Raw genomic sequence first — 11,700 nt, 5'->3', positions numbered from 1 at the left:
ATCAGTTGTTTGCCTCGGCTCTCCAAAGTTTTTGCATGATCAGACATTGCAGCTTTCCAATAAACAGCGTGCTTTTTTGTGTTTGATCCCGCCCGTTGGAGAGGAACGCTTTGCCAGGTTGAATCTGAGCACTGTGTCGAAAAGGGAAGACTAAATATATTCTGAATAAGAGAGAAGATGCATCCCGCTACGGACGAATCAGCAACATATGCATTTGGTAGGTTTGTTACTATAAGAATACAACCTCCTGTCTCACTCTCACTAGCAAATCACTTTAATGATGGGTGTTTGCAAACTGGTTGGACTTATTGTGATCGTCATATAAATTATCACTTAGATAAGAAGCGAAAGTGACAGAGTCGCGTATTCAGTGCGCACTGTGGAAATATCGTGTATGCACGTTGCTGTCTGCAGCAGTCTATGTCTTTTATTTCAGCAGATAAGCCTCTCCGCTTATTTAAAGATAATATTTAATTCAGAGCAGATGAACAAAACGTTGCCACTTTGCCGATTTAGCCCAATAAAGTGTGCGAAAATGTATACTTACCATTTGAAGCAAAGCTGGCTCCTCGGTGCGTGGGTACCTTGCGGTGTATTTTTATTTACAGACTCTCCATGTTCACGGGATCTGTAAATAAAACCGACAAAATAGTCATGCAGACAAAATATAATTGGCTAATTTGTTTTAGAATAAAGACATAATTGGTCTAAATACCACCGCTGGGACTGTCTGAAGTGGCAAAAAGTAAATCCAACTTTGGCAACTCTCAAAGCTTTGCCGTCCAAGTCATGTAAAACAGAATTTAAACAAACAGTCATCAGTTTGAAATGGTGCTCGTTAGTTTGGTCGATGCGGGAGACGAGACTGAAGCGGTTTCCGCGTCGGATGGCTCCTCTAAATTGAATCTTATTTGAAGCAAATACTTCATACGCTAGGGGGCACCCATATACTGTAATACATCCAGCGACAATGCATGCGTGCTGCTGCTGCTGCTGCTCTCTATACACTGACACACAGCTCTATAGGCTTCAGGTTCAGCTGTGTGGCTCCGTGAAGTTTTGCCTGCGGTTCAAGTTTGATCGCCTCTGGGCGCAAAAGTGAAGCAGCCTTTACTGCAAGCCTAAAAAATGATTAACCATGCAGGCAGCAGCTCTGAACCGCCACTGACCCCGTTCCACATGCACGGCATCCTTCACCGTGTTTGTCATTATCACAAACTGTAGATTATCTTTATTATAGGCCAACATCTGACAGACACGACCAAGTGTCTAAATAACCACAAACCGCTTTTATAGTGCTGTTTATCAGGAAACGGCTTAACTTTCATCCTGGCTTTAATGTGCAGGGCATGGCCTTTCACCTCAGGTGACATTTGTTTTTTAAAACGTGGTCCGTACTTAAAGCTGAAGTTAGTCCACGTTTTGGCCACATTATGGTCAAAACTCTGACTTTGGAGAGGCAGGTTTGGCCTCTTTCTGACCTGGTGGTTTAGGAATATTTGTGGCCCAGGGGGATTAGCGGGCTGCAGCGGGTGCCCAGATGATGTCAGTAGCCTATCATAACATTTTTATAAGAGGTGTGGATTATGATGAATGGTACCTGGTGTGGCGAGAGGCGCTAATAGGTGTATTAGCCTGTACGAATGTGGGAACTTGGACTCAATGTCGAGAAAAATGTAGAAATTCAACGGACATGCGGTTATTATTGTCTTGTTCACACGCTGGGTGACCCTGTGCACACATGCAGAGACCAAAGTATCCTCGTGCTGTTTTTATTTACAATGATCCTAAATATTGTCGCCAACTTCATTTTGGTATCATATAGTCACACTGCCATATTTTTTTTCCTTGCGTCTTGTTCAAATGTGTAGTCTGTCTTTATGTACACATACCTAAAGGATTAAGATAAGGGCACAATAGACAGACAGGTTTATTGTAATGAGCACAGATCATGTCCAGAAGGTGCACCTGTGTGTCGGGGACAGAAATCTCTTTGGGTATTCCAGCTTGTCGCAGGGCTGCCGGATATACTACACCGCGACGTGACGCAAAGAAATGAGATTTAGCTTTTTCTTCGTGAAATTGCACCGCTTTATCGCGCGTGCATGCGAGAATAGCCCTGTAGCCTGGGCGAACGGAGTGGCTAGAAATGATTCCTCTTTCCCGAAAATCGTCTCCTTTTAGGACCAAGCGGCCCTCTCGACCTCCATGCTGGCTCTGGCAAGGTACCAAGTAGCACAAGTGCCGACTAGCCAATGGGGTTCAGGGGGAGGTCCCTGAGCTCTGACCAGTCAAACACACTCTCCTTCCTTATATGGCAGCTGATCTCCATGGTAACGTGTGCTAAGTTGCAGCAGTCGTGTCAAAGTTCACTATATAGAGAGCTCAGTGAGCTGATCAGAGAGAAAGCATTCTGCCAGCCCGGCTCCTACCAATCGCAAATCACTTCCTAACCTCCGCCTTTTTAACATATTTGATCACTTTGATTCTCTACTCCTTTTTCCTATTATTTTTCGGTCCACGGAGGAGGTTTGTAGGTTGTGATCTTTGTGTTTTTTTTGTTTTGTTTTCTTTTTTTTTTAAAGGTTTTAGTGCTTTCGCTTTTTTTGGGAGAGAGTTGTCTTCATATTCCAGGCTCTCAAAACATTGGCTTCAGCTGCGCGCTTGCTGGCGCTACCTCATAGGAAGAAAAGGAAGAAGACGCAGTTTTTTTTTACCCAGTTGGTGATTTTCTTCAAGACTTGTGCTGGAACTTGATAGTAGCTGCTACAGTGTGCTCACCAATTGTTTTATGCTGCTGCAGGCACGGTCTTACCAAACCTGCTCCATCGTTCACTGAATAGTCCATGCTACCTCGGTTGATTATTTTAATATTTAGACTACCTTTCCCATTGATGGGTGTACTGGATGGCTGACTGTAAGCGCCCCTGGACTTGGCCTTTAAGCGCAAGGCAGCGACTCAGCTCGCCATCGCATCAGTTTTGAAAACGTGCTTCGCAGCGGCTCCAACAGCAATAAATCGACAGTTTTTCCGGAGGTCCAGAGTGGATTCAACGTAGGCTAGATTTGACATTTTGTGTGTCCGGCTGTTAATCCCAGTTTGCCGCGTTTCCTTGAGACATTATTCACCGCGACACCAAAACGGCAGACAAAAAGTTTCTTTACGTTGACTGATAGATATGGCAATGGTAGTGTGGAGAGGCTCCCAGGACGATGTGGCTGACACCCAAGGCACCCTTTCCTCGCAAACCCAAGGAGGACTATCTCTTCCCACCCCTCAACCAGGCCAGTTGAATCTGACAGCCTCTCAGGTCGCCCCTCCGACCCCTCAGACTCCGGTCCAAGGACCCCCGAACAACACACAGTCCACGCCGACGAACCAGACGACGCAGCAGTCGGAGAAGCAGCCCCAGCACATTGAATGTGTGGTGTGTGGGGATAAATCCAGTGGCAAACACTATGGCCAGTTTACTTGTGAGGGCTGCAAAAGCTTCTTCAAACGGAGCGTACGACGGAACCTCACTTACACATGCCGTGCCAACAGGAATTGTCCAATCGACCAACACCACCGCAATCAGTGTCAGTACTGCCGCCTCAAAAAATGCCTTAAAGTCGGCATGAGACGGGAAGGTATTGGGACTTTTTGGTTTCTTATTCATGTGTGTGCGTGTGTGTCCGTGCGTTGATGTGCTTCCCTAGACGTGAGACCATGCTATGTCGCCCCCCTAGCCTGCTCCCTCTCCCGACTGCTCCCTCCGAGGCTGTGCGGCTGGAGCACGCCATGGAGCCGCTCTCTGCTGTGGTCGAGACGGGGCTCGCCAGATCCTCCTTTTAGCGCTGCGTTACAGCGTCCAGCCCCGGCGCAGCCATCGCTGCGCGTTGCACAAATACAGATCCCGGGCTGGGGCTATCGAATTCATGTTTAGATGAAGCCCCGAGCTGGGGGGGTGCATCTGTATTGAATAGATGATACAATATAGCCATCCACGCTATTATGGCGAGTGTCGAATTAAGAGATAGCAGCTCGGGCTACATCTCCACATCGATGTCTTGCTCGGTGTGTCCAAAACGGGGCATCGGCGTACGAAGCCTGCACATAACCGCTAAAAATTTCTGTGGATGTTAGTCGAAAATAGGCCTGCATGTATAGCAAAGCGAGGATGAATTGCTAAGTAGGTTAAGGGTTAAACATGCAAGGTCTCTCTTGCCCTCTTTGTGTTCCTTCACAGCCAGCTCATGTTGCTGCTGCTGAATAACATCATTTTAAAGCCGGACATATGCATGGCTCGTGTTAAACGCGTTTCGAGCGCATCTCGGGCGTTTCAGCACACGATTAGTCCCACTGCAGCCTCTTTATTACCAATGCAACCTGTCTTTTTTAAAAACTCGTGCAATCACACAATGTGTGTGTGCGTGCGTATGTGAGTGTGTGTGTTTGTGTGTGTGTGTGTTTGTGTATTTTGATGCTATAGGCCTACAGTAAACACGCTGTGTGTCATTTATTTTCTCCAGGTGCATCCTTTTGATTCAGCGGTCAGCTTTTTTCTTGTAAAATGTCCAGGTTGATGTTTGACAGCAGCACCCATAGCTCAGAGTGATTGTGTGTTTGTCTGTAGAATTCAGGCTTCAATATCTGTAGTTTCTCTTTTTACTGCAGCCGTGCAAAGGGGACGGGTGCCACCCACACAGCCACACCACGGGCAGTTCGCCTTGACAAACGGGGACCCACTGCACTGCCATTCCTACTTATCCGGATATATCTCTCTTCTGTTGAGAGCGGAGCCCTACCCGACGTCCCGGTATGGCAGTCAATGCATGCAGCCCAACAACATAATGGGCATCGAGAACATTTGTGAACTAGCAGCCAGGATGCTCTTCAGCGCCGTGGAGTGGGCCAGGAATATTCCCTTCTTTCCAGACCTTCAGATCACCGACCAGGTGGCTCTGCTGAGGTTGACGTGGAGTGAGTTATTTGTGCTCAACGCGGCGCAGTGCTCCATGCCCCTGCATGTGGCTCCTCTCCTGGCGGCGGCTGGCCTTCACGCCTCCCCCATGTCTGCGGACAGAGTGGTGGCCTTCATGGACCACATTAGGATCTTCCAAGAACAAGTGGAAAAGCTCAAAGCTTTGCACGTTGACTCTGCCGAATATAGCTGCTTAAAGGCAATTGTGCTCTTCACCACAGGTAAGACAATAGACGGGCACACTCCAAGTTCAGCCTGTGTGAATGTCACTCACATGCACACTGACATCAGCTAGATCAGCGCTGACCTAAATATATCTGCACTGGCAAGAGGTTGTTGCCTGTCTTAGATGAGCAGCATGCTTAAATGCTCACCTATGCTGTCTTCATGGTCAAGGTTTTTTTTTTATTTTATTATTATCACTTGACCTACTAAATTATAAAAACCTCTTGATGAATCAATTTATCAGGCACACACACAGACACAGAGACACACACACACAGGGCTAAACTGGAAATGGTGGCATGACCACGCAAGATTTTTTTTTTAATTAAACTGACAGCAAAACAGAGGAAAGTGCAGCCATGACTGAAACACCACAACACAACCTCCAGTTAACTCCACAGTAATAGTCCTAAGCATCATAAAATCGAGCTCTTTAGATACACTTTTGGAGAGCTTGCAGATGAATTGCTACACTTTGATATATATTTTTTCTCCCTCTCCGCCATTTATCAACGTGTGTGTACCCCACGTCTTGTTTGTAGGGAATGACAGATATAAATGATGTCAGGCTCCGAGGGGGAGGGGAATAGAAAAAGAAAGACAAGCCTAATGTCCCATTTGCACACAGTAAAAGCAAAGCGCAGGTTTCAACGCTTCTTTTGTCATTCACTTGGACACAAACGGCACGCAGAGCCCATGCACACCCTGGAATAGAAAATATGTCAGCATCTAACAGCATTGTGTGATGCTGAGCAGTGACAGGAGGGGCGGCTTTAATTTTTATTTGCAGAAATATTCTGTGCGCCCATAACAGGATTCAAGGCGTCTCTGGACTTGCTCCAGAACTAGGTCATGACCCAAACCTCCGTGCTATTTTGTTACATTAGCCACACCATTAAAGGGGAAAATTAATAAAATACGTGTGGAAGAGATTTACAAGGTTTCACTGCAGAGTGAATGCATGTCTTTGATATGATATCATACCTGCGAGCCATCAGCCTCTGTATTTCATTTCGCTCGAGCAGCCCACCAGGCCTATTGTTTTCCTGGTGGCTTGTTAGCCTATTGAAGGGTGGGGGGAAAAAATCATATTTCAGGTCATTGGATTTTATTATTAAGCCTTTATGGGGCCACGATGGCTTAATTTGTCTTCTCCTTCACCTGAGTCCCGGAGGCTTGAACATGAGCTGGGTGCTGTAGCTTGAATGACACGCCTTCGCTACTTTGGTGGTTTAGTTGTTGTCATGCTTAAACTTTACAAACTTAACCAATGCGCGTACAAGCGTTTTTGGCACATAATCAGCTGCCGCCCACATGCAGCAGCATAGATAGTGATTATGCGTCTCTGGTGGTATAGTATGACGGCAACTCCGTAGGCTATGGGCCCTTTTTTCCAAGCTAAATCTCTGCTCACTAAAGGTCAGTAGGTCTCCCTGTCTTTCCCCTCTCCCTCCCTCCCTCCCTCCTCCTCCTCCTCCTCTCTTCCTCGCTCTGCCTCTGACTGTGAAAGACAGGGCCATCCAAAACACAGTCTTTAGCTATGAATATGCTTAATTATTTAGTTCACTTTCAAGTGGCTTTATCGAGGGAAATAACCGAGTTGTAACAGCGATGAAAATGAGCAACACCGAATGGAGATAGTGGCGAAGCAACACTCACACTCCCATCAGCTTCTTGGTTGTGGCCAATTCAAGAGTTCAAGTTTTTAAATTTTATTTACATGCATATATTTTATTCATCAAATGTAATTGTTAAAGCAACAGAAGTTGCCATCACAGCGCAGAGCTGTTTATTTTTTATCTGTGGTGTGGTAATTATTCGCCTAGCGCAATGTTATTATTCTGATTACAAGTTATTATTAAATCATTCTCACGAACTGAAAATATCTGCACTAGTTATTTATGAAAACAAGCCTCGAGACAAATAAACCCCACTTTTGCATATAATGGGATGAGAATAATTTGCTAAAATAATTGCCTTTTTTTTTTCAAAACATGACAGGCGATCAATTTTCGCCAGTGGTATATCACCACAGTGGGAACAAAAAAAAAAAAAAAACTCCTAGTGAGAGAAAAACTTTAGGTTCCACTTTATTAATGTTTATTTGCTTTCCCCCCCTCTCAGATGCTTGTGGCCTCTCAGATGTGGCCCATGTGGAAAGTTTGCAGGAGAAGTCCCAGTGCGCCCTGGAGGAATATGTCCGGAGCCAGTATCCCAACCAGCCAACACGGTTTGGGAAGTTGTTACTCCGCTTGCCTTCCCTCCGCACAGTCTCTTCCTCGGTCATAGAACAGTTATTTTTCGTCCGATTGGTAGGTAAAACCCCAATTGAAACTCTCATCAGGGATATGTTGCTTTCGGGGAGCAGTTTTAACTGGCCTTACATGTCAATTCAGTAAACCAAGACGGAGACGAACAAACAAAAGGTGGGGCTGGGGGGCTGCGAGACTACAATGATTATAGCTGCTTTTGTGGAAGGAATAAAAAAAACCAACCGGCTGTTACACGGGGCTGGCTTTCATGAAGAAAGACATTGACGTAAATGACTGTGAATCCCCCCCCCCCCCCCCCCCCCCACTCCGAAAAAAAATTGAGACATCCACTGAACTTTCAAAATGGCAGATACATGCTCCCAGTGTTCATGCAGAACAACCTGCTCCAATTCATTTTTTTTAATGAAAGAAGAAAATGAGGAAAAAAAAGGAAAAGGGATTTTGTTGATCCTTATGAGGAAAATTTGAGTATTAAGTGCATTTAAAAATGATAATTTGGGTAAAAAAAGAAAAAAAACTGGAGAAAGGGAAAATACGAAACGTGAATTTTCTTTTTCTCGAAATGACTTGTCCTGTGTCCATGTATAGCTGTGTTTTGTACTTTCTTTGTTCCTCCTTTCTGGTTCCAAACCGGCCTATGTGATTTCTGTAGTACAGGTGGTGTTATTTTCTAAGACGATGATTTATTTTGAAAAGGTGAAATAATGTTTTAAAAAAAAGTTCTAAAAAGAATTAAAACCACAGCAATAGGAGTATAGGCTTATAATCTAGGCTTAATGCTGCAAGCGCACTTATATTCTTAGGATGACCAATACCATCTGGGAAAAAGGGAGGTTTTAGAGTTCATGATCAACTTTATGACCCAGCGGAAGCATTTCTGCTCGTTATTAACACGAAGTTACAGGATCCACTTTGCTTTCCAAATTATTTGCCGAACAGTCTTCCCCATTCCATCCACCTCTGAATATTTGGCATCAGTTCCCCCGATTGGATACAATTAAAAACAAAGAAATCCTACAAGTTGCTTAGACCTGCTGCCACAAAGCTACCTGAGACAGGTTGCTCTGAATGCGTTTTTTGCGCATTTGAGGGCGCTCGCAGTGGCTCAACCGGCACTGAAAGCATAACTGACTTGCTGTTAAAAAAAATATAAAATTGGAGAGGTCAAGGGTCATAAAAGTTTGAAGCCTAGCCAGAGTAGTGTTTAATAGCAGTATTATTAAAGCGTCCCTGAAACGTCACCCTTTATTCACTTCAAGCATTAAGTGCCTGACAAGCATGATGTGATTTCTTATCAAAACGTTGTTAAAGTAGGCCTACAACATTTTGGGGGAACACGAACAGATCTGAAACTCCAGTCGTGTGTTTCACTTGAAAAACACTGATTCGAGGCAGTATTCTTGTAAATATAGGTCAATTCATTTCAGCGAGTTTTTTCCTTTATACAAAGTATATGTGATTAAGAAAAATCTGTGGTTGCCATTTTTTTTTCTCTCTCTCGGTAATACAACGTCTTCAAAATTGAGTGGCAGACTTAGCTAGTAGCACTGAAAGTTCTGTTTTTAATGTATATACATATTACTACAAAATGTTTTCTTTTTCATGTATATTTAGACTGTGAATGCATGGCCACAGGTCGCTAACCTATTTTACCTTTGATATATAAATGTAAATGTTTTCTCTCTCTCTCTTTTTTGACTGTATAGATATAATCTGTGCATTCAGTACACTAGCCCTTGTATTTAAAGAAACAAAAAAGAAAAAGAAACGACGTTCATTATTAGGCTACAGACTTAAACAGGGTGAGCAGGTTTGGAGAAGGAGTCGATATTTTAACTTTAGTGTTATTGCTCCTTTGGTCTTTGACAGGTGCCGTGGGTGTGCGTGAGCGTGTGTGCGTGTGTGCGTGTGTGTGCGCGCGCGCGTGTGCGTGCGCGCGCGAGCGAGTGTGTGCATTTGGAAGCTAGCAATTTTGTCCTTGTTTCGAGGCTTTTCTTCAACACACGCAGAAACACCATGTTGTGGTTGAATTAAAAGGGATCACTGATTGAACACTGATCTTTGGCTGTTCGTAGCCACATATGGACCAGAGAATGATACATGATTGTAATTATGAACAGTTTAAACTGACCCACGTTTTTATATAAATATATAAAAATATATGACTGCAGGGTATTGATAACGTATAGATACTTTTTTTATGATTATTATTATTATTATTATTAATTGCAAGTGATATATGTGAGTGTGTGTGAAAGTTTATAGTTGAACACAATTCTTGTTTGTTTGTGTTAGCTTATTGTAAACAAGCATTCTGCTGTAAATTTGTTCTTGGTATTAAATTATAATTTATGAATTTGAAAACACAAGTTTTTCCATGTTTTTTTTTTTTAACTTCCCACACATATCGTGTGAACTTGTCCTTGTGTGTGCGTGTACGTGCATGTGTGGTGCGTGTGGTCGGTTTGGGAGGCGGGGAGGGGGGTGTGGGGGTGTGGAGGGGGACTGGAGTCAATTTGCTGTGGCAGGATGTTGCCCTTTTGCCCCATGAAAGTGATTAATGAATTGCAAAATAATTAATCAATCAGCCAACAGGCCCGCTCAACGCCTTCACTCTGCTGCAAGGTTAAGATTATTTTCTAGAAAAATGCCGATCAGTAATTTACTGGACTGTCCGGATAATAATGGATTGAAGGTTGGTGTCTGTTAAACTTCAGAAATAGGACACAAAGTTGTGATAAGTCGCCCTGCCTCAACAGATAATAACATTTTATAACAGTGGGTCCCCGTTTACACGGGACATGGCACCGTGGTGGAGAAATGCCCAACTCAGCTTCTCCACCGCTTTATTTGCGGAAGACAGCTTCACCTTTGGACGCTCACATAAATATTAATGGGGTGAATTCATACAGTATACATCATAAATAGTGGCATCCAAATAATCTAAATAATAATGCATTTATATTGAAGGTGGGGAGAAAAAAAGTTATTTTAAATTATTTTCCGAAAATGCAATTGCTTTCCACTGATATTACTGGCTGTTCTTTGCGTTATTGTGGCCCGACTCTTATTTCCAACCGCACCACTGAGCTTTCATTAACACCGCTGGAAGTTGCTGAACGCTACATATTAACTTTTTGTCTTTTCTTTTACGACTGTGTGACTATCCAAGAAGTGGATGTGATGGGTTTAAATGCCAATTATTTACGTGCGTGTTACTGTGATGCTATAAACCTTTGGCTTATCAGTAATTATTAGTAGTATTGGCTTAGTTGAGAGTTAGGCCTGAAATAGAATTAGCCTTGTTGTATAGAGGCTTAATCAGGATATGGAAGCCAACTTCACCACAGTGTCTGCTGCTGCTGCTGCTGCTGCTGCTGCTACTGCTGCTGCTGGTGTGCGTGTGTGTGTGTGTGTGAGAGAGAGAGAGTGCTTGTGTGTTAGTGTGTGGTTTTGTTGCTGTTGATAATGATGAAAATGATGATTATGATGCGATGCTGATGGTCTTTTATCCTCGGCTTCTTGCTGAAAGCGCTATTTATCCATACAGTGATGCTTTCACTGCTTGTCCAACCAAACTGTCTCTGAGGTATATCACACCGAGGCCAATTTAAGCCCCACATTGATAATGAAGGGTGGACATCACGCTGCACACCATCACCAGCGAGCCAATGCGGTTTCACTGGACCACGTATTTACAGTACACACATAAAGAAAAGAAAGAAAACTCACTCCATCATCCTTATATGAGCACGGGGAGGGTTTGGAACCTCTAAAACAGACTGACTTCACTCAGAAATCGTAAGCAGAGCCTCGGAGGAGGTGTGAACGGGTCAGATCTCGACACTGCTCGGGCTGATTTCACTTGACAGAGCGTGGTGTATATGCTGGACTCTATAATTTGTACTTCTGCTCATTTATTAGCTTTGTACAAAAAAAACTAATGAGGTGTAACTCGCTGCGACGTCACTTTTATTTACGTCTGTGTGACGTGAGAACTTTTTGACACACGAGCTGGTAGCCCTATTACCCCACCACCACCACCACCACCACCCCCTCCCCCCCAAAAAAGTCCTGCAGGCTGCGGAGGATGCTGCGGGGCCGAAGTGTGTGTGTGTGTGTGTGTGTGTGTGTGTGTGTGTGTGTGTGTGTGTGTGTGTGTGTGTGTGTGTGTGTGTGTGTTGTGTGCAGCAGAGTCTGTGCTGCTGGTTGACGTTTGTTCAGGTTTACACACTGAA

The 11,700-nt window shown here is 44.1% G+C and overlaps 1 protein-coding gene across 2 annotated transcripts; it reads left to right on the top strand.

Annotated features, from left to right (window-relative positions):
• The first annotated feature begins 2,595 nt into the window (after positions 1-2,595).
• nr2f2 (nuclear receptor subfamily 2, group F, member 2) lies at positions 2,596-9,831 on the top strand. Of its 2 annotated transcripts, none has more exons than XM_041939114.1 (3): positions 2,596-3,630; positions 4,640-5,185; positions 7,314-9,831. In XM_041939114.1, the coding sequence occupies exons 1-3, from the start codon at positions 3,180-3,182 to the stop codon at positions 7,586-7,588; spliced, it is 1,272 nt and encodes a 423-aa protein (XP_041795048.1). In that variant the 5' UTR covers positions 2,596-3,179; the 3' UTR covers positions 7,589-9,831. The 2 variants fall into 2 exon arrangements, with proteins under 2 accessions (XP_041795048.1, XP_041795049.1); XM_041939115.1 differs by having other exon boundaries at positions 2,603-3,630; positions 4,658-5,185.
• The last annotated feature ends 1,869 nt before the right edge of the window (positions 9,832-11,700 follow it).

This window comes from Chelmon rostratus, chromosome 6, assembly GCF_017976325.1.
Source record: "Chelmon rostratus isolate fCheRos1 chromosome 6, fCheRos1.pri, whole genome shotgun sequence".
Classification (NCBI taxonomy): domain Eukaryota; kingdom Metazoa; phylum Chordata; class Actinopteri; order Chaetodontiformes; family Chaetodontidae; genus Chelmon; species Chelmon rostratus.
Note: the sequence above shows the minus strand (reverse complement) of the source record. Positions and strands in the feature narration are given on the sequence as shown.